The following is a 22,619-nucleotide window of genomic DNA, read 5'->3' as shown; positions in this document are numbered from 1 at the left end:
TTTCAACTGCAGGTTAGGTGACTTAGCAAGGCAAATCAGACAGAAACACATCAGAAGGTCACTGACCCAAACGAGGTGCTTAAGAGCACTTTTTCCTCTCAGCTCTCACAACTCCTGGTCTCCTCCTCTCAGCTGACTGAACACTGACTGCCCTGTTTCCCACAGATCTGAGCTGTGGAAAGTTTGCACTGACTCACTGACCTACATACAGTACAGCGAGATGCTCTTTGTGGGTTAGGCATTGAAAGCAGTTGGCTCAAACCTATAATACATGATGATCTGGCATAGGCAAATTAATTACATTAAGCTAGAGCTATGGTTTTACAATTTGTACTAAACCTAGATGTTTTCATGTTTCTATTCACCATTACGTTTAAAGGGTTTTATAGGAGGCCCAGATTTGTACTATGCACAAAATAATATTAATAATAACGAGGCAGACCTCATTGCCAGACGAGGCAACGAGGCAGATTTTCTGATGACTATTCCACATGCTGGAGACTGTGGAATGACATTGTTTTGGGCACCGGAAGAAGAAGAGGGAGTCCAGGGATGGGGTGAGGGGAGCAGGAAGAGAGAACAAGGGTAACCTTCACTGCCCCCCACTAAATCTACTTTATTTCATTATAAAACATTATTATTCTCATGGAACATAAAGAAGTTATCACAGTGTCAGAGCTGTCTTTGTCTTTTGATGCAATTTTAATTAGTGTATATTTTTTTACATAACACTACTGTTCAAAAGTTTGGGTTCAGTTATATTTAAAAAACAAACAAACAAACAAACAAAGATTTAACAAGGATGGAATAAATTGATCAAAACAGTAAAAAAAAAGAAGAAGAAAAAAAAAAAAAAAGATTCCAATTCAAATAAATGCTGTTCTATTGAACTTTCTATTCATCAAAGAATTCTGAAAAAATGTGTCACAGTTTCCACAAAAATATTAAGTAGCTTAACTGTTTTAAACATTGATTATAAGAAATGTTTGAGCATCAAATCATCATATTAGAATGATTTTTAAAGGATCATGTGACACTGAAGACTGGAGTAATGATGCTGAAAATTCAGCTTTGACATCAGAGGAATAAATTACACTTTAAAATATATAAATAGAAAACATTGTTTTATACTGTAACAATGTTTAACATTATAAGTGTTCTATTGTTTTTCTGATCAAACCCATGCAGTCTTGGTGAGCATAAGAGACTTTTTCAAAAGCATTAAAAATGTTACTGGCTTTAATCTATTGAACAGTAGTGTATGTTTGGTTGGGATTTGAATTCCTGTCTGGATCTCCTTGCACACTGAGTATCAGCAGTATGATACATAACACATCTGGCACATATGATTGCTTAGATTATGTTTTATCTTGCCTAGGGAATCAAGTGAGCCATGGCTACGACTGGAGCACCCACAAAAACAGCTGCATGATCAGATTTATCTAATTAAATGCACCAAGTTGCAAACGATCCACAATGTGATACCAGTCAAAATCAATGCCACCTAATCAGAATGGTATGCAAAAGTGAAGAATGGTGTTGTTTTGTTCAGTTCTGAGGAGCAGCATTGGATGAACTGCTTTCCAACTGCAGCTCCTTTATCACGGCCTCCACTGCTCAACAAAAGGGCATGCCCGAAACCACTGGGGAGCTCTCCACACCTCCAGCGGCTGGGGTGAAAGGTCACAGGCTTGTTTTTGTGGAGGCCCCAAGTCTGCTAGAGCACTCGCCTCCTCTTTCCCTCCTGCCATTGTCATGCCGGCAGGAAAACGGTTGCTCTGCCTGAGCCAAAAGCAGCAAAGCCGGCAGAAAAAAAAAGCAAAGCTTCTCCAAAGGGAGAGGCGGGGAGTGAGTGTCCTGTTTAATTCATCACTCCAGCAGCGGTGGGTTAGCCCCTCCACCCAGACTGCAGTGCTCCGAAGTGCTGAATAACTGACGGGGCTGCCCTACATCTGCAGCAGGGGCTCCTGAGTGTGGCGTGAGCGAGTCTGAGACAGCAGGCGGCAGAAAGCGCTAGAGATTACGCTCCGAGCGGGCTGATATAGGTCAGTCAGACCCTGAGACATGCAGCAGAGACTGCAGAGATGAGGAGAGAGTGAGGGGAGGGGTGACTGCAGTGTGCGCCACTGACCGCATGAACTAGTAAATGCGCGAGCCCGTCGGAAGGTGGCTTCTGTGCCTGCAGATGCAAATCTTCCTCAATATCAAAACTCAGCACACAGGCATTTTATGATGATGTCGAGCATTATAATCGCCTTTACTGACCCTGCATGCTCCACAAATTAAATTTCATGACACACAAAAAGGGCCGTTGGATTACAGTGCTGACATCACCTGATCAAATAAAGCTATACAAGGAGACTGTGATGTCTGATTCGGCAGATGGAAAATATTGTACATAGCAGACATTATTAAACTGAAGTATTGTTTTTCTGCGGTTTTATATGACAATTTCTTAAAAATAAGTTTGTTTAAACTAATTTTTAGTACATTCTCACATATTATACTACCATCTTAAGTTCATTCAGGAAGGATATCGTTTGCAATTACATTCCTAATCCAGGTTGTTGTGACTAATGTGGATATAGTAAACAAATAATCCACTTACGATTTAATGAATGGTTTTCTTATCAGCACAGCTGTCTTTGAGACTTGCTGATTGCATACTCCTAATAGAAAGATAAAGTAGATCCCATGGTGTGAGAGATAAGGTGATCATTCTGTGTCCAAATAAACATACTGAGAAAACTGTTGGCAGCAAAATCATTACCAAAAGAGAATAGGAAAACAATGACATGTCTATTTAATTTAATCACACAATTCAAAGATGCTTATAGTGGGATCCGAACGTCTGAGACGTTTAATTCATTTTCCTTTTCCATTACAAAATATACAAACAAATGTATGTCTCATTATTTGGATTGTCCCTCACAGCAGTACTTGATCTGCATGAACTCTGTGAGTTTGTGTAAAATCTGAAGATGATGTTCTCCAGCATGATTTGGGATAAATTGGAAAGAGCATCTTGAGCTTCAATGGATGAAGAGCATCTGACCGTCAGTACAGAAAGTCACACGATCAATTTACTTAAGCGCTAAGCGTGCATCAAGACTGGCAGAAGTTGCATTTGTGGTGTGTGTTTAGTGGTTAATGGCTTCAGAGTGGAAACCAGGTTGAGTTGATGTCCTCAGCCCTGGTATCCAGTGTGGGTGATCTGTCAATGGTTCCCTCCTGTGAATCCCCCCCACCACCACAACCACCTCCTCCAGATCAGCCTGCACTCCCCCGCCTGCAGAGCCCATTAGATGCCCCACATGAAAGCCTCTGAATGGGCTCTTTCAGATTAGCACTGATCCCACATTGTTTATGCGGAGTAATTAGAAGCACACAGGAAAGCCCGGAGGTTAATTACAAAAGACAGGATTAAAGTCATATCTCTGTCATGTCTAAACAAGCAATGCACTACAATGCACTCAACGACCCCAAACTATTTTTCTTGTTGCATCCTATGTTTTCTGTTGTCTAGTGTGAGATTTCTGCGCAATTTCGGCGAAACTATGTTCAAGTGTATGCATATGAAATTGAGATCAGAACAATTATACACATCACCTTTAAAAAGAGACCAATATTAAAAATTTAGAACTGTAAAATGACACTTTTCTATCACTGACAGGATATAAAAACATTTTTTTATCTTTGCCTATTTTAAAACATTCAAAACATTCAATTAATTAAAACATGCAACTATAAATTTCATTCAACATTCAACACTCAAACATTCAACACATTAAACTAAATTAATTAAAACATTCAACTATAAATTTCTAAAACTGCTGTTATTTTTAATGGATAGTTCAACCCAAAATGAAATTGGTTCATCATTTACTCACCTTCATATCATTTAAGAATTTCTTTCTTTTGCAGAGAATACAATAAAGATATGTTGAAGAATGCTGGTAACCTATCAAGTTTAGTGATCACTGACTAAAACTTTTCTCAAAATAATGATCTTCTTTTATGTTACACAGAAGAAAGAAAGTCTGGAACAACATGACGGTGAGTGATGGCAGAATTTGAATTTCTGGGTGGATTATCCCTTTATAATGACTGGCAGTTCCTTATTACATCCGAGTATCAAGTGAGACCCACTCCCTCAGTTTTCACTCACACACAGCAGATTTTCCGGATGAATGAAACCGGAGAGGGTCAAATCAAACGGGGCTGCACCACAGAACAAATAAAACACAACTCTGCTCTCCTCCTTGGCCCTGGATCCCCTTACACGCTGCCCTTGGCTCCATTGATCTTCATGTGCAGACTGTGTCAGAGGGATGAAGAACAGGATCTGAGGAGCTGGAATGCATGTCCTCGAAGCTGCTGATATAGAGATGATAGAGCTCAAGGTCAGGGTGGCAGTAAAACACAGACAATAACCTTTAACAGTTAGTTGATGCATAATGTGTCATTATTAAGAAGAAATGACAAATAACCATTAAGCTAAGCTCCATTATTGACGATAAATTACACTGCAATCACAATGTCTGACTGAACCAGTTGTCACACTGACATGGTTTCCATTTGGGTGCAGCGTCATGTGGATTTTGTGGCTGACTGGGGCTCTGTTGTGCCCTCTACCGACCCTTTAGTGCAACTGCATCACTTATAATTACTGCCAGGCCACATGTCTGCATAACAAGGACCCAAGAAGTATTTGGACACTTAAGTCACACACACACACAAAAAATGCAACAATGTTATTACTCTGCTATAGGACATCTGTGTAAACTCGATGGGAAATAACTTCATACATGTACTAAAATCCCATTGAGACCAGTTGATTACGTTACTTTGTAAGAAAAGTTACAATAGTACAAAGGAAAGCTCTAAAGTCATTTGTGGCAGATGCCATTTGATCTGATGCATTATTATCTAATGCAACACCATTTATACGTTTAAAGTGTGGTGCTTTTTGGGGCAGTTGTATGTAAAATGTTTTAAAACTATATTGTTATATAATTTTAATAAAATATTGTGCATAACATGTCTAAATATATATGCATGCACTCAGTCAGTTTCGCTGCATGTTAATTTGATAATATCAAGCGAGCCCTATAACATCCACTGCCATTCATGCTGTGAATGAGGACTATGAATGACATATCTACTTTTTGAGGTGTGACCAAAGCCTTCATATCATGTGCTTGTCTGAAGATTCCCGCTGCATGGCTTCCCTCCCCCTCTGTCCTCACTCAGCTCTCTGTCTCCACGGGGTAAATAAGGTATTTTATATGCTAATGATATGCTCTGGTCCAACAAAGAGCTTCTGCTCTCATGTGGGGACTGATTCTTTAGACCATTCACAACCAGCTGTTTGCTCTCTTTCTCCACACATATTGGACCAGTTATTAGACATTAAATTAAACTAAATATTTAAGAACTAGATTATAGCAGCTCTAAAGAAGATGCCAAGGAGATGGTATTTAAAACTGCCTCAATTATTGAAGCTGTCTTCTCAACATTGTAATGTTGTAGCTCTCTATCATGAATAAAAATGATATTTTCATTGACACTGATGCCAGTCAGAGTCTCTTATCAAGTGTCATATCCTTTATCATCTGTTCAGAGTGATGTTTCATTAACATCTGGCACAGATGGCCAAACATATACTGATATCAGAGAACAATCTGCAAGGTTCATGTCCATTGTCTCATTTTGGCAGACACTCTTTTTGTTCATTGTCTGATTGTTTACTGTGAAACTGTGCCAAAATCCCTTTCTCTATATTAGGGTTGTCTTCAACAGAAAAAAAACAAAACAACAACTATATGGTAAAATATGCATGAAAATATGAACAAAACGTTAAAGTAGAAGCCAATACGATGTCCTAAAGCTATTAACCAGCTCACCATGCCCTCATGCAGCCCACCCATGCTTTCCACATGTATCAGAGAGTAGTGGGGGTGACCAGTGGCCAGCTGTAGGCCTGTAGGTTGAAGCTGGTGAAGGAAAGTGGCCTGCAGGCACCACCCTCTCATCTCATGCTGAGCCAAGTCTTTGTGATCTGAGATCCTGGCTTACCACTGCCCATCTGTCCAGCTCCCAAAAACACACATTCGCTCATTCATTAGGCAAACTGCAATCTGCTTTCCGTGGCACACATCTACCTGGCTCCAGTCCACACGTGTTATCATCATATCCCATCAGATAAACAATATTTGGTCAAAGGGAAGATCCAAGTACTTGAAACAAAAGAGCACAGCCAGTCTCCTTGCATACAAAACTGATGGTTTATGAAATATATTATGTAAAATTTGAGTGTATTTTGGGATGAATCATTGAATAAATGCTCTGAAGGAAGAATTCTGCCATCTATCTGTGGAGAAGTGCTACTGGCAGAGCTGACTGCAGCTTTCTTCTACAATGAGAAAGAGATGTGCTTTACTATTAGGCCTATGCTTAAAACCCTCTCACCGATTCAGGTTTAAATTCTAGGGACAAGGACAATTATTGCCAGGATTTCACCTGTTATGCTATCTTGTCGGGAATACAGAGTGCTGAGTGGAAACAAGAAATGCTCCCCTTTCAAAGTTTTTTTCTCTAGATAGCGCAGCGTTCCTCACTGATATTAATCACAGAAAACACAAACAAATATTTGAATATGGTAAATGTGTTATTTTAACATCCTCTTCCCTTGAATTGGCCCAAATATTCCATTTGCTATAGGGAAATATCATCTAATATGGGAAGTCTTCATGTTCACAGTAATGTGTGGCTCTAGCTGGTCAAACTCCGTTTTTCATAGACTGATTTCTCTTTGGAACACAGGATGAGAGAGAAGAGAGGAGAAGGAGAGACAGAGAAAGTTAAAAAAAAAAAAAAAAATAGAAAGAGAGAGATGGAAAAAAACAGGATAAATATTTCCAAACATATTTTGCCACTTACCCGCTGTCAACCTTCAATTGCCTTTTTAGGCAGTGTGGCATGTGTTGAAGGCATAGGCGGGATGAGGGTAGTGCTTACCTGTAGTAAACACAACAGTCAACGGGATGGCTAAAGAGATTAGGGGATTGTGGCTTCCCCCAGCTCAATTCAAACAGTCATAAAGTAAAGCAATGTGGCAGCTAATTAGCTGGGACTGTCGGCTCCAAGAGGGAAACCTGTCTGTGGTTACCTGGCCTGAGCTCCTGGCTCTCTTCACCCCTCCCATCATGCCCACAGACTGGATTTCCTTTTTAGGGCATAGCTGTCACAGACCTTCAGCAGGCTCCTTGCTTCCTTTCCTATTCAATTCACAGTATCCTTTGCCATCTCTCTCTTTCTGTCAGAATCTGTCAAAGTTTTAGAAACATACAATTTAAGATATTTGATGCTAATTTCAAGTTTTATTGGTATGGTAAACAACTCAGAAAAGCTGAGAATAAACTGCAAAATAATGGTGCATTCAAGTCATGTCGGAAATATTGTATTTATGAGTTGGAAATTGGAAACTCAGGATTTTCTATGAGAGTTTCTGAGATGGGAGAGTCAATGAAGTGATGGATGATAGTGATAGTGATAGTGATTGATGCAGCAGCTGTAGCTGATAGTAAATTTGTTTAAATGTATGAAATTACTATTTTTCATTTACAATAAAACTAGTTGTGTGTAGTACAAAATATGATATATTTGATTAATGTGATAGTATAATATATAACAATTGTTTACGGAATCTTTATAAATTGAACACACTTGATGCACATTTAAAACACCTTTTTAGTAGAAAATGGACATGGCCATCTTGCTCAGAACAAACTGATTTGAACACACCTGACATCATAATTATGAATTCCCAACTAACTTCCCAGGAGGTCTTGAACGCACCAATAGTCCTGATCCATGAGGCCAGTATGTGCACGAGTGACGATGACGAAAATGACGAGTCTCTGAAATGATCACAGATATTCAGAGAAAAACGACTTATGATTTTTTTTGTTGAAAGTGATTTTATCAACAGTTCTTCTGTAACTGCCATCAATCTGTAAAATCATCAATGTATATCAAAATGCAAGTTTAAATGTACAGAACTTCTTGAGATAAACAAAATAATGAATAATATAACATAATATAGTACACTATTTGTAGGCTAAATATGCACTTAAAATATGAAAAGGATTTGGAAGAAATTTGCCCTGTCACTATTGTCCCCGTAAACTATATCACTATCACAGTCACACTCCTGTTCCAGGGCCTTTAGCCCCAGGTTGCCTTTGCAGATTTGTAATCAAAACAAACTTAGTCAGCTCTTTCCTTGACACAAATTATGATGTTTCATCAATATTCAATAGGAAAACTCTCTCTGCAAATTAATATTTCATTTAAACATTCATGACCTCCATCCACACTTTGCATGACAATGTGTTTTCCACAGTGCCCTTTTTCCTTTCTTACAGGAAGCAATATTTACACAGAGTCAAAAACAGGTGAAGTGACGTCAGCCCTCATCCAGTAAACAGAGTATCAGCCAGTCAGTCACACATAAAGAGTTGTGGTGGGGATGGGCACACAGTATGAACACAGACCCTCCCAGACTTGGTCTGTAGGAAAATAAATACTTTTTTTATGGCTTAGCAAGATTATCGCTGCAGTCAAGGTACCCTTAAAGGCCTCTGACTGACCCTCTATTGCCTGCGGCAGTTGGCTTGACTGTGTTTTTAGGGAGGGAGGGAGAGAATGAAATGCTGCTGAAAGAGAGGGGATCAGGGCGGAGAGGCTTCCCAGTGCAGAGGCAGAGCTAATAGAGAGAGAGGGTAGGCAAAGGGCCAGCCAGAATACTAAATGTCTCAATTGTAATACCCTAGAAAACAGCAGAGCCCCTAAAAACAGGCGTGCCTCCCCTTTTTCGAATTGTTCAAGCACTGGAGAGAGTGCTTACACCAGAGAAGGCGTGTGAAAAGGTTGCATTACAGTCAAAAAGTAGGTCATGATATGGAAGATTCAGTTCGAGCTTTAACAAAGTCTGAATGTGAATAATTAATAGCATTAAATCCTGGATGATGTGAATCAAATTATTAGACTTAAATGCTAAGCCCCCACTTGAATGCATGATTCCTGAACTGCAAGTCAGTGAGGTTTAAAGCTTTCTAAATATCAGCAGCCTTTATGTGCACTTTGCTGCCTCATTACATTGTTAACGGGCCCCCGTCTTCCAGCTGTGTAAAACGAACATTATGTAACATGAGGAAGAGGGAATGTTATTCCTGACCTACATTCTGTATGTTGGGTATGCCTGCACTGAGTTTTGAACTATAGTGCTCACTCTCACTGTTTAGTTTGTTTAAGTGTTTAGTCACATCATTTGAAGACCTTAAAAAAAGGATTTTTTTTGGATCCATTAAGGTATTATTTTGTATGTGTGTGTGTGTGTGTGTGTGTGTTTATTAGTTTTTTTTTACTGGCTACATGAGCTGTATGTGTTTAAACACTAATCAGGTTTATATGGAAGCTTGTCTCCTCCAAAGAAAAGGTAATTGTGACTTTTTATCTAACAATTCTGAGTTTATATCTCACAATTCGGAGAAAAAATAAAAATAAAAATGTGTTATGAACTCTGAACTGCAAAAAAGTCAGAACTGTGAGATAAAAAGCTGCATTTACTTTTTTTTTATTCCATGGCAGAAACAAGCTTCCATATATTTAAATAAATAAATAAATTTCCCAATGTTTCTTAATACTGTACACTTTGCTCACATACATTAAATGGTTAATGCACATTTGAGCAGTACTGTACACTTTGCTGAGTGGTTGTGTCACGGAGGCTACACCATCGTCCACACCAGACCCTTCAGCACCCACTCGTTCAGCCTCACCTGAATACTAATTGCACAAACCTCCTCCAGCTCATCAGTACACCGCATATAAGCAGTCATACTTCCCTTCACCATTGTCTTCAACTTACCTGACTCTCGACCTGTCTGCTACACATATGATCCTTCAGTTCTGATCATCCGTCTTCCACTCATCAGCATCTACAAAGAAACAGAGACTGTTACGATTGAGCTAAGTTAATTCAAACGATCTGCATACCATCTACTCACCTGTTTGTTTCGCCTGCTCATTAATAAACCTTGTCTACTACATTACCTCTGTCCGCTGACGTGCTGTTGACTGATACAAGTGCTTAACTCTTAATTACAGGGTCGTCAGGGTCAGCTTTCCATGAGCCTATAAGACTTAGTTACATAAGAGCTGCAGGTAATTCTAGTGGATGCTCAGGGAACGTCTTACTGTGCCTCCATAAAAGTAGACTTTGACATGGGCAAGCATTCACACAAAACCACACTTTTATCCCACTATGTCAAGTTGATGATTACCATGAATATCAACCATATTCACCCTAGCAAATCTTTTGAGTCAAGAATCATGTGCACAGCATATAATTTTCCTCTCTACAGAACAGTTGTGGCATTGTGCAATGAACACGCTGAGACCTAAACATAATTCTTTACAACCCAAACTGGATCTTTATTGGCTAACGTGGTCACTTGCATTTGTTTTTTTGGCCGAAGGGAAATCTTTTGTCTCTCTCAATCTTAAACATGACTCTGGTTCAGTCAATAATCAACAGCAATTAAAATAAATAATCTGCTGAGAGGAATTTACCGCCTCATAACACAAAGGAAAAGCTGCTGTGGTCACATCCACAAGTCAATTCTGAAGATATATGACTTCTGTTGCAACACAATGCCATTTCCTCTCGCAAATCCAGCTGAAGGAAGTGAAAAACGACCCCAAACTCCTTTAAAAAAACCCAGCCGCTGAAGAAACTATTAGCATATTATGTCATGGAACTTTTTGAAGAAAGAGGCAAAACGGAGAGCTGTCCGAGCTTACAAGGCAAGAGTCGCACACCTTCGGAGCCCCAGCAAAACACAAGCTGAGTGCGCAATGAATGAGATGCATGCTTTGATGACTAAGTTTGGCAATCACTACCTGCTAGTCCTCTCCATATATGGAGCCTGAGAAGTTAAAGCTAAGCTCCGCCCACCGGCTCTCTACTAGCAATTGTTTGCTGTCATACAGTTTAAGGAGGGGACAAGTATGAGAGGGATGGTGAAAGAATGAGAATGCGTGCATGTTTGAGAGAGGCAGATTAAGAGTGAGACAAATTCTGAAAGGGAATAAGAGACTGTTGATAGTCATCTGTGCTTAATGTATTGTGTCAAGCATAAATGTGTGAAAGTGCAATGTGAGCGAGTGCTGTTGATAGGACATAGCAAAAAACAGAGAGATGAAATCAGCTATCTGAAGTTGAGACATCATCAGTCATCATTGCTCTGCCAAGGCTGACTATATATGGATATGACCTCGCTGTCATTATTTTAAACCACTTCCTACTTACTCATAGTGAGGCAGATTGTAGGCAAACCTTCATTTCTTTTTTTCACTAGAAGAATAAATGAGGAACACTCAAAAAACAAATCCAACTGTAACCTAAAGTAAATACTATAAACGGATATCAGGAACATTTCTGTATATTGTGACGGTTGGATTTACATAAGATATTAAAATATGCAAGCATGTGTGAATGAAAGAGATTGTTTTCTATTGGTTTAATCCAGAAGTAAAAAATCTTATTTCTTTAATCAAAACTCCCCAGTATCTTTGACCAAGTGCTGCTTCATTCATTAGGCCCAGAAGTTTCAATCTGATTTCCATGAGAAAGCCCCATGTGACAAGGGCCTTGAATTCTTGACATTGTTACCATGTGACACACTTAAAGATTTCCTTTTATGGCGGTTGCTGTTACATCGACCAGAGGGCGAGGCCTATCACAGCCAAAGTGCACAAACGCTCTACAGCAAAAGCCCTTGAGGAAATAAATATGAAGAATCCTTTTGCGGACAAAGTTTGAGGGGAAAAATGCAGCACATGCCAAGCAGGATTTCTTGCTATATTGTATCTTATCTCTCGGCATCTAAATTCTTAACATATCTGGTGATGTCATGGGTTTCTGTCATATTTAAATGACATACATAGTTTCACAGGCCTGAATGTGTATAAAAATATTTTACTTTAACAAAACATGCTTTTCATACTTATTTACATGTAAATAACGTTATATTACACTAGTTAAATGTACATTGCGTGTACGTTTTTCATACATTTACAAAAGATACTCTTTCCGCTGGGCATCATTCAGAGCTCTGCGCCACACCTGTGCCGAAAAAGCTCCCAAATTGTTCTACAAGAAAGGACTTGTCTATTGCTTCTCATTCCCAATCAGTGCCTCTGGAGTCACTGAAGAAAGAGCAAAAGACTTGTATGGATTGTTGCAAAAGTTTACCAGTCATAACAAACCCCTCAGTAAAAGGTTATGTTAATGTTATGTTCAGCTAAGTCACAAAATAAAGTGATTTTTTTTGTTTTGTTTTGTAGCATTACATTAATGACTGATAAAATGAGTTGTACATATATGCCTTTATAAACAGACCAGATTCAGCTAAAAGTAATTAGTCATCAAAAAACAGTTTGTGTGCTGTAATGTTGCTTTTTACACATCAGTATGAGAGTGAGGCACATACTCTACTCAGATGTACATTCCTGAGTAAAGCTCTCTCCACACCAACATATTTGAATGTGATTTCCTGTGCAAACTTGCAAAAGAAATGACATCCCTTAAAAAAATCACTTCCTGTAAGACATGCGTAGATCATTTCCTTATTTGGCAACTAACAATGGCCTTTAGTTTTCAGGCTGTGGAATTTGAATCTTTTAAGGAAGGAGCTGTATTTTAATGAACATATTTTCTTGACTGGGTCAAATCTGGATCTTTTTAAAGTCAAAGTTAAGAAAAATCTGTGTTAGGGAGAATGACAATTGTTTAGTAGTTAATTATTAGGTCAGTGCTCAGCTGTTGGTTAGACTGACAGAGGTATTAAATCTCAGTGGAGAGTTGGTGTATGTTTTGTGCACAGATGAGCCAATATAGGTCTCTGCCAATATTAATGTTGGACTTGAGACAAAACTGTTAGTCTTGCCAGAGATGTTGTGAGTGCCACACCTCATCAGTTTCACACAGGCATCACTCAGGAATGGCAGATACTTCATGCACAAATCACATTCATTGAAACTCTTGAGAATAAAAGGTCTGATGAATAGGGTAATTATAAAATGACATCAAGTTTTCATTACAATATTTAGATATAGGTTCTGGTGGAGCCAACATGACTGACATGATTAGCATAGGCTAGTCTGGTAATTTTTAAAAACATTTTCTGAAGACAAAGCTTTCTTGTAATAAACTTGCTGAAGTTATGCTACAGTATTCTGCTTTGCTGCTAGGGCGCTGTTATGCTGTTCTACGTAGTCTAGTCAAGTCAAGTCACCTTCATTTATATAGCGCTCTTTTACAATACAGATTGTTTTAAAGCAGCTTAATAGGAAATTAATGCAACAAATATTGTTTTGGCTGTACAGCAGCTCTATAAGAAAGTCATTGTCCAGCTTAAGGGAGTTTTTGATTGATAAATTTTTTGTTAGTTGCTAAGTGGTTCTTAACTTGCCCAATTTAACAGAGCCCACCATAATGTTTCTATGAAATTTGCATGATATCATCATGCAATTTCCATAGAATAAACTGTGCGGGACCAATTATCAGCTAAAGTTTAATAATTATGGTTAAGGGGTTTTGAAAATGAGCGCTATGAGCAATAGTAGTAGGGGCACATGCTTTAGCCCCACTAATCATGACATTTTGTATGTGCTATTCAGGATATGAAATGATGATTTGCAACTGATGAGAGCAAATGTTCTGAAAGGATCATTTCCATTTTGTTTGACCAAAGGTCATGAATGTCGAAACTGCTCTCAGATGTATAAAATTCTATTAGTGTGCAGGATCTCTTTCCTGCTGGCATTACTCGACTTCCTGTGGCAGGCTTAAGCTATGCTGCTTGGCACAGTAATCTCTTCCATGCTGGTTTAAAGGCTGACTAAGTCTGGAGTGTGGACGGGCACGTCTGACTCATTCCAGGGCCAATCCCTGCTCAGCCCTCCTCTTGCGAGCAGACAGATGGTGGAGGGTAGATTAGCAGGCCTAGGGTCCTAGTAGAAAAGCAGATATTGCTAGACCCACACTGTAGGCCCAGCTCACATCCCCCTCTAGCTCTGGGTAAATCCCAGTGCATTTTGAGAAGAAAATTGCAGGCCACACAGTATACCAAAGTAGCCACTAGCCATGAATGAATCCTGCATTCCAGTATGTTAAATGATCATAAGCATGCATTGAGAATGCCTGGACTTAAAATGGTAAATATGGTTTTAATGCAATATCTGAAGCAGCACGCATATATTCTATCAATATAAGTTATTTATATCTCAGTCACAGGGAATGACCCCCTGCAGTAGTCACAGTGGGGTGCTAATAAGCCACTGATCTGCACTGATCAGTCAGCACTGGAGTGAGCAGAATTTTCTTAGTACACATTCTAGTACAAGAAGGTGCCAAAACATATGCAGCATTAATTGGAGAGTTCACCCCAAAAATGTAATTATCATGTCGTCCCAGACTTGTATGACTTTTTCTTTCCTCTGTGGAACATAAAAGAAGATATTTTGAAGAAGGTGTTTTTGTCTGAATGTTTTTAAAGAACTGTTTTTGACCATAGAATGACCGTTTTGGAATTTATGGACCAAATCATTCAACAGTTGAAACATTCTTCTTTAATGTTCCAAGAAATAAAGGCATGCAGGACTGGAACAACATTAGGGTCAGCGAGTAATGACAAAGTTTTCATTTTTGCTGAACTATTCCTGCTTTAAATGATGAAAATTACATACACTAGGTGGGTACACAAAACTATATGTTGAAAAATGTGTGCAGACAGCCATAAATGGAAACTCTCTACTAGTTATTACAGCAAAGAGGAAATGAAAATTTGGTATGGTAAGAGAGAACAGTCACAACTGTTATGCTGAGGAACACAAAAATGAGGAACAGTGTTTTATTTTCTTGGCCAGTATCAAATCCTGTTGCAAGTGGTTTGACAGCATAAACAAAGATATAAAACATTCACTGTCTGCTTTAGTCACTTTGGGAAATCATTTGGTTGAATGTAAAACCACCATAAATGTATCTCAAATCAAGCTTTCCCACATAATACTCGAGTCAGAGCAAAAACTGCATATAAGGAGACAGATGAGTGCATATGAATCCATTTGGGCCATAAAATGGGGGCTAATCCAATCTCTAGACTAAGAGGCCAGCTGGCAGTATAAATGTGACTTCCTTTCTAGCTTGAGTATTTGACTTTACTTACACACCATCAAGAAACCAAATATAAGTGAATCTAAAATCAATCTGTGGCAAATGGTGGCCTTCTGCTCAGCTTAAATGCTTGTTTCAAGATGAAAGTGTTTCTGTTCAACACTTAAAAGCAATGGAAAAAAACAGGCTAGTTTGGTGATTTGAATTGTTAAACTGAGTTTCATGCCAGATAGCAAACTACTAAATGCAACAGATTTCACAAAAACAACACGCCCAGAAAGTGGTCCTTTGAGAAGAACTTCATGAATATATTTCTTATCACCATGTAGTGTGTTAGGATAGCTTTGGTATCACAAGTTAGATAAGAACTTATGAACTCTAAAGAACAATGACATTATCATGGTGACAACCCAAAGCATAATGTTTATTGCTTTGGATATCTTATGTCATGGGGCAAAGCTGAAGATCATTAGGACAGTACCTTATTTAGAGATAAATGGGAGCGCTGAAATGGGGGAAGGCAGGCTGCTATCAGGGAAGGGTGGTGGTCCTCAGGGGAACTATGGACTCACAAAAGCACATCTGCTGTAACAAGACCCCAGTCCAACCTACAAAAGTTACAAAGAGAAGCATGGTTGTTCAAAGTAAAAAAAAAAAAAATAACTGCCTGCATTGTAAGATTTATATCACATCACATTAAACATAGTTTTGATGCCTAGTTTCTATTCGCAAATGGTATGCGTGTTTATAAGAGAGTATGGATGTTTGGCATTCTTTAAAAGAAATGTTGGGGGATGGGAGGAAGAGACCTGATGAGTCCTTATTGATGTCCTGTTTGTAGATAAATCTTTCCTACTTTTATGCTTATAACCATTTTTTTTTCATTAAATCTCCTAATGCCACGCATTTCTGTTTAATTGCTGATGCTAGAATAATAATACAAAAATATTTATATTTATTGTGCATTGATAAGCCATAATCTATACTCAACTTATCACATCTAAGAACTAAATCAAAGAAACTCATTGTACTTTTTACAAAAAAAGCACCTGAAATGTAAAAACACTTTTGTCAAGTGTGCTGTAAATGTTTTGAAGGCAAAATAAATAAATATAATTCACAAAACCACACTGTCCTCGGTATCAGCAAGAGATTTTGACATCAGCTGTTTTTGTTTATAACTCCCATCAAAGGCCATGTGCATTACTCCCAAGTTACACATTACAAAGTCACATGTAGCTTGCCAACATCACTTCTGCTCAATCACAGCCTTATATATTATTCAAACTGTGGCAACATCTGAAATAAGCAAGAAATATTTTGTTTATGAAGTTGACCATGAATATCTTTACTGTTTTTTTAAACAACAAAAACAATGTTCTGAAGAATTATCATTATTATGCATCTATCCAAACAAAAAGTCAAAGTTCATATGCCTGCATGTGTAATATATTTTTGAATGAGAAACCAGACTTGCCTATGAAACATCTACAAGACAACATTTAATTGGTCAAGACCAAGACTTGCTGACATTTGACGTCATGTCTAATATAAACCTGGGCTAGGCCATCAACAACAACTTATCATCATCACCATGTAACATGCACACACCTATGCATGTAAAAATACTACTCCTGTAAAACAGGGAGTTTTGCTTAGGCAACTCACAATTACACAACCATTCCGGGGAATGCAAAGCCACATTCATTCCAAGTTTCATTACAATTTCTTTGAAAACATTACCTTATGAGCTCAGACCAGCTAGTTGCTGCTACTACAGGAAACAACAGTCTTGTCACTTTGTTATCATCATTTCAATGAAAAATACCCCTATTTTGCATAGAAAAGTACTTGGTAGAGTCCCACACAGAAGTATAATGCTATTATTGTGAATACAATAAGAAGTGAATGACCTACAGAGCTGCTGCTGATAGATTGAAAATACAGCACAGGACCATGAAGGTGTCACTGTCCACCACTATGTTGACCAATACTAGCACTTGTAACCTTGCACAGACTTTTTTGAAAGGTTTGAAGGGTCGTATCGTCGTTATCACAACAAAATACGACATTACGTTAGACTATTTATTACAATTCGCAAATAAAATGGTCACTTTTGATCAAAATCGCCTAGGCCTTATACTTCAACTAGTCTAGCTTCCCCTTCTTTCATTCTCAAGTTGCAAGAAAGCAAGTGTAGCAATGTGCACGCGACAGCCGGGTGTGTGACGCTGGACCAATCAGAGAGCAGAGCTTCGAAAGTTTACCTTTTATGGCTAGAGCCGGGCATACACGGGCATATAAAAGAGCGCGCCCAGCCTCTCATCCTCACTTTGAGCTCCTCCACACGCAGCTAGTGCGGAATATCATCAGCTTGTAACCAATTCTCTTAAGTCGACAAACCCCCCCCAAACCTAAGGTGAGTTAATTTTTCAGCTTTTAAAGCCTTTTGTTGTATTTTTTTAGTTCATTAATATTAATTTAAATGTTTAACTAGAATTAATAAATTAAAACTGGATAAAGTCGTTTGACCAAGTTACTGGTCTTTTTGCTGTTAAATACTAACTCCTGCTTAAAAACGGCAGTTATTCTTTAGTATTTGGTTATTTTTATGTAAATTATTGCTGTATTATCATAACTTAATGTAACTTACTGGACATGTCAGTAGGAAGTGACGGTAACCGTTGTAGACACGACATTGAATGGGCCGGTGTGAAATAACTTAAGCGTTTAAGTTACGTCTCTCAACATTAAGATGCGCTCTGGTAATAGCTCTGGTTAAGCTATTAACATGACTTTACAGTTTTAAGGGTATTCGTGAGGCATGTTGTACACTTGATGGATAGCCGGCATGGGAAGCTCTTTGTGCAGCAGGCAGTGCTGCAGCAGGGTGTGACCTACTTTAGCTAGCCGGCTAACCAGCTTTCACCTCCTGTGAATCTGACATTTACTTAAAGTTATTCGATCTCTAAATAATCAAAGACTAATTATTAGTTCGCTTTTATCACAACCAACCGTTTTAGTGAATATTGACGCTTTAAATCGCAGTATGCAGCCCCTCAATCTTTCATTAAGACTGAAGATTAGTGGAGCACTTCATATTCACCGTTTCGAAATATAAGGTGTGGTCGATTTTAACAGTTGGTGTAAATTTTGTTCTGGTTGCAATTAAAGTTTTATAATTGTGTCGAACACTAACTTCGCTTAAATCTCATTGATAAGATTATAATATAAGCTGAATCGGCTGTTGATGGTGCTTTGGTGTGAAGTCTGCTCTATGGAGTCATTGAACTGACTGCAGATCTGTGACGCAGTAATGTTGGGCAGACACCCGTCGAAATTCGGTTGTGTAATTGATACCAGGCGAGAATGGAAGAGGATGTAAGACTTAATTCTTGTAGAATTTAGGGAGTGTCCCTGGCGTGATGAATTTCGAAATCTGTTCCTTTTTACTGAACTCTGACTCTGGCTGAGTGCCACACCGCCGGCAGCCGCAAAGCGGCTCAATCCATTGCCTTTTATGGTAATAACTAGAGAATGCAGAGGGACTTCCTTTGTCTGGCATATCTGAGGCGCGTATTGTCACTCTAGCACCCGCTAGCGGTCAGACTGTAGAATGCAGCACGAAACAGGAAGTTGACTCCACATGGTCACATGCTCACTGACACTTTCTTTCATGGCAGCAGTGCACTTCTAAAACGTTTTCTCTCTCTTTTACAGTTTAGCCATGGATGATGAAATTGCCGCACTGGTTGTTGACAACGGATCCGGTATGTGCAAAGCCGGATTCGCTGGAGATGATGCTCCCCGTGCTGTCTTCCCATCCATCGTGGGTCGCCCCAGACATCAGGTGAGAGGCAGAGGATAAATAGATTTGGGCTGACCTGTAACGAGAATTATTTTCATACTTTAAAAAGTGAATTAACTTCCAGTTCCTAAACATTTTACAAAAATTAACATTGCTTTCTTTGTTACAGGGTGTCATGGTTGGTATGGGACAGAAGGACAGCTATGTTGGTGATGAGGCTCAGAGCAAGAGAGGTATCCTGACTCTGAAGTACCCCATTGAGCACGGTATTGTCACCAACTGGGACGATATGGAGAAGATTTGGCATCACACCTTCTACAATGAGCTGCGTGTTGCCCCAGAGGAGCACCCCGTCCTGCTCACAGAGGCCCCCCTGAACCCCAAGGCCAACAGGGAAAAGATGACACAGGTTGGTTTTTTGCTAGCAAATGGTGCATTGAAGTCTCTTGTCTGTCCTGTTATGTCATTTAAGTTCTCCTTTTCATTCATCACTTCCTCCAGGCTTTGTTTCCTCTGAGCTCCTGAGTTTCTCATCTTTTGCTGGAAGCAGCAGGTTATCTATACTTTTGCCTGCCTGTTTTGCAGTCTCCTGCACTCCTATTCTTTGTGCACTTGTTTCTTTACTCTGGATTTCCAACTAACCTCTGCATGGATGTGTGGATGGTGTGCTGTAAATATTTGAGCATCAGTTAACCTATCCGCTCTCTTTCCAGATCATGTTCGAGACCTTCAACACCCCCGCCATGTACGTTGCCATCCAGGCTGTGTTGTCCCTGTATGCCTCTGGTCGTACCACTGGTATCGTGATGGACTCTGGTGATGGTGTCACCCACACTGTGCCCATCTACGAGGGTTACGCCCTGCCCCATGCCATCCTCCGTCTGGACTTGGCTGGCCGTGACCTGACTGACTACCTCATGAAGATCCTGACCGAGAGAGGTTACAGCTTCACCACCACAGCTGAGAGGGAAATTGTCCGTGACATCAAGGAGAAGCTCTGCTATGTGGCTCTTGACTTCGAGCAGGAGATGGGCACCGCTGCTTCCTCCTCCTCCCTGGAGAAGAGCTATGAGCTGCCTGACGGACAGGTCATCACCATTGGCAATGAGAGGTTCAGGTGCCCAGAGGCCCTGTTCCAGCCATCCTTCTTGGGTAGGTTTCCTGACAAACACTTCCTGGTGTGTGCATGTATACTAGATTTCATTTGAAGGAGAGTACAAGAACGCTGATTAACCATTTGTCTTGCTCTGCAGGTATGGAGTCTTGCGGTATCCATGAGACCACCTTCAACTCCATCATGAAGTGTGATGTTGACATCCGTAAGGACCTGTATGCCAACACTGTATTGTCTGGTGGTACCACCATGTACCCTGGCATTGCTGACAGGATGCAGAAGGAGATCACATCCCTGGCCCCTAGCACAATGAAAATCAAGGTGAGCTTTGACCCTTGCCTTTTATATCAGTCTGTAACTGAACACACATGGCAACTCTGCATTGTGCTAATTGTCTGTTTCTCCTCAGATCATTGCCCCACCTGAGCGTAAATACTCTGTCTGGATCGGAGGTTCCATCCTGGCCTCCCTGTCCACCTTCCAGCAGATGTGGATTAGCAAGCAGGAGTACGACGAGTCTGGACCATCCATTGTCCACCGCAAATGCTTCTAAACGGACTGTTACCACTTCACGCCGACTCGAAATGCGCAGAGAAAAACTTCAAACGACAACATTGGCATGGCTTTTGTTATTTTTGGCGCTTGACTCAGGATCTAAAAACTGGAACGGTGAAGGTGACGGCAAGTTTTTTTTGGCAAATAAGCATCCCCGAAGTTCTACAATGCATCTGAGGACTCAATGGTTTTGTTTTGTTTCTTTAGTCATTCCAAATGTTTGTTAAATGCATTGTTCCGAAACTTATTTGCCTCTATGAAGGCTGCCCAGTAATTGGGAGCATACGTAACATTGTAGTATTGTATGTAAATTATGTAACAAAACTATGTCTGGTTTTTGTACTTTCAGCCTTAAAATCTTGGGTTACTTTTTTTTTTTTTTTTTTGTTCCAAAAAAACGAAGCTTTACCATTCAAGATGTAAAGGTTTCCATTCCCCTGGGCATATTGTAAAAGCTGTGTGGAACGTGGCGGTGCCAGACACTTGGTGGGGCCAACCTGTACACTGACTAATTAAATTCCAATAAAAGTGCACATGTGTAAGACATCCTATTCCTGTGTGACTTCCTGTGTTGGTGCTGAATGAACTTGCTCTGAAGTATCTTGGTAGACTCTTTTAATAAAACTAGTCTCTCTTTTCTTGGTGTTATATCCACTTTATAAATTGGACCATTCTCTAACATTCAGTTCTAGAGGACTTTAAAGTTAAATGGGTTGTCATGACCCAACTTAAGTTGGGTATTGTAGGGGTCATTAACAAACTTAATAATCTTTTGAAGTGATCAAAATGGTGTACAAGCAAAATAACTTGCTAAACTAAAATGCTTTCAAATGGTCAGACTAAACTAGCAGAAATAAGGACTTTTGATCAATTATCTAAAGGTTTCCTTTAAAAAAATGTAGTATTTTGTAATTGGTATTGTTTACATGGGATTAAACTACACAAACGCTTTGAGGACCACATTCAAGAATAAGGCAAAAATGTCAGATATGAGTCTATAACTGCTTATGCATATAAACTCCAATATAAATCCATTTAATGTCAGCATGACTATGGAACATTGAAGTACAGGAAAGTAATCAAGTTCTAATTAACATGAGCTGATTAAAAGGTTAAATTACGTCTATATTTTTTTTATCTGACCAGTTTATTAAACGGTTCATTACGTCTTGCATTTAGTATTAGGGAGCTGTTGTGATGCTTACACATTTATATGTGTGCCTTTAGTTTGAAGTCTTGAGAGCATTATGCCGGTACTCCATTTTAATTTGCACTGTACAGCAGATGGCGCTACACGCACAGGAAACGAAATTGAGAGACTCGTGGTAACTCAATCAAGGTGCAAGAAACCGTTTTCTCTTGGCAAGAATAATTGTTATTTTTTCAGTAAGTGACATGACAGAATAACAAAACGTGGCACATGTCCAATTTGTGCTGAAAATATACACTAAGTGGCTTGTGTTTTTAGGTTGATCCTGGTGTGCTTGAACTTTGGTTATTGATGATAAATATGGGTGCCCTAGTTGCATATGATTTACTGCAAGCTGCTTCTCATCTGACAGCACTCGATGAAAAATGATCAAGAGATTTTCCTGCTGTGTACATCTGTGCATGTGTATAGAAGCCTATAATACAGATTGTACTTAATAGCCGAGGTAGCCTTTTATTGAATAACATAAAACTAATCAATGTTCATTATTTATCAAACCTACATAGCTCTCTTTAGATGTAGCCTACTTTAGCTGTATCTTTTATTACCACTTAGCCTACCATTTAATTGTTATTTTTTGTAAAGCTGTCTCAAAAACTAGCCTGCCTTTAATCTTTTATTCATTAGCTAACACAAACGTTTTACAAATGAAACGCATGAATCTTGTGAATCTCATAATCAGCCGAGT

At 39.3% G+C, this 22,619-nt stretch overlaps 1 protein-coding gene and 1 long non-coding RNA gene across 10 annotated transcripts; one reads left to right on the top strand and one right to left on the bottom strand.

Annotated features, from left to right (window-relative positions):
• Positions 1-553: 553 nt before the first annotated feature.
• LOC311065763 lies at positions 554-17,371 on the bottom strand. Of its 9 annotated transcripts, none has more exons than XR_014602966.1 (7): positions 16,988-17,371; positions 15,726-15,852; positions 9,935-10,004; positions 7,807-7,922; positions 7,172-7,328; positions 6,943-7,020; positions 554-4,377 (listed from the first exon to the last, which is right to left on the bottom strand). It is a non-coding gene; the product is annotated as an uncharacterized lncRNA (long non-coding RNA). The 9 variants fall into 9 exon arrangements; XR_014602967.1 differs by having other exon boundaries at positions 17,158-17,371; XR_014602968.1 differs by having other exon boundaries at positions 17,162-17,371.
• A 147-nt stretch (positions 17,372-17,518) lies between these two features.
• Positions 17,519-21,272, top strand: actb2 (actin, beta 2). Its single transcript, XM_084086489.1, has 6 exons — positions 17,519-17,663; positions 18,965-19,094; positions 19,222-19,461; positions 19,766-20,204; positions 20,306-20,487; positions 20,576-21,272. The coding sequence occupies exons 2-6, from the start codon at positions 18,972-18,974 to the stop codon at positions 20,717-20,719; spliced, it is 1,128 nt and encodes a 375-aa protein (XP_083942615.1). The 5' UTR covers positions 17,519-17,663; positions 18,965-18,971; the 3' UTR covers positions 20,720-21,272.
• The last annotated feature ends 1,347 nt before the right edge of the window (positions 21,273-22,619 follow it).

This window comes from Abramis brama, assembly GCF_963993115.1.
Source record: "Abramis brama genome assembly, chromosome: 1".
In the NCBI taxonomy this organism is placed as follows: domain Eukaryota; kingdom Metazoa; phylum Chordata; class Actinopteri; order Cypriniformes; family Leuciscidae; genus Abramis; species Abramis brama.
Note: the sequence above shows the minus strand (reverse complement) of the source record. Positions and strands in the feature narration are given on the sequence as shown.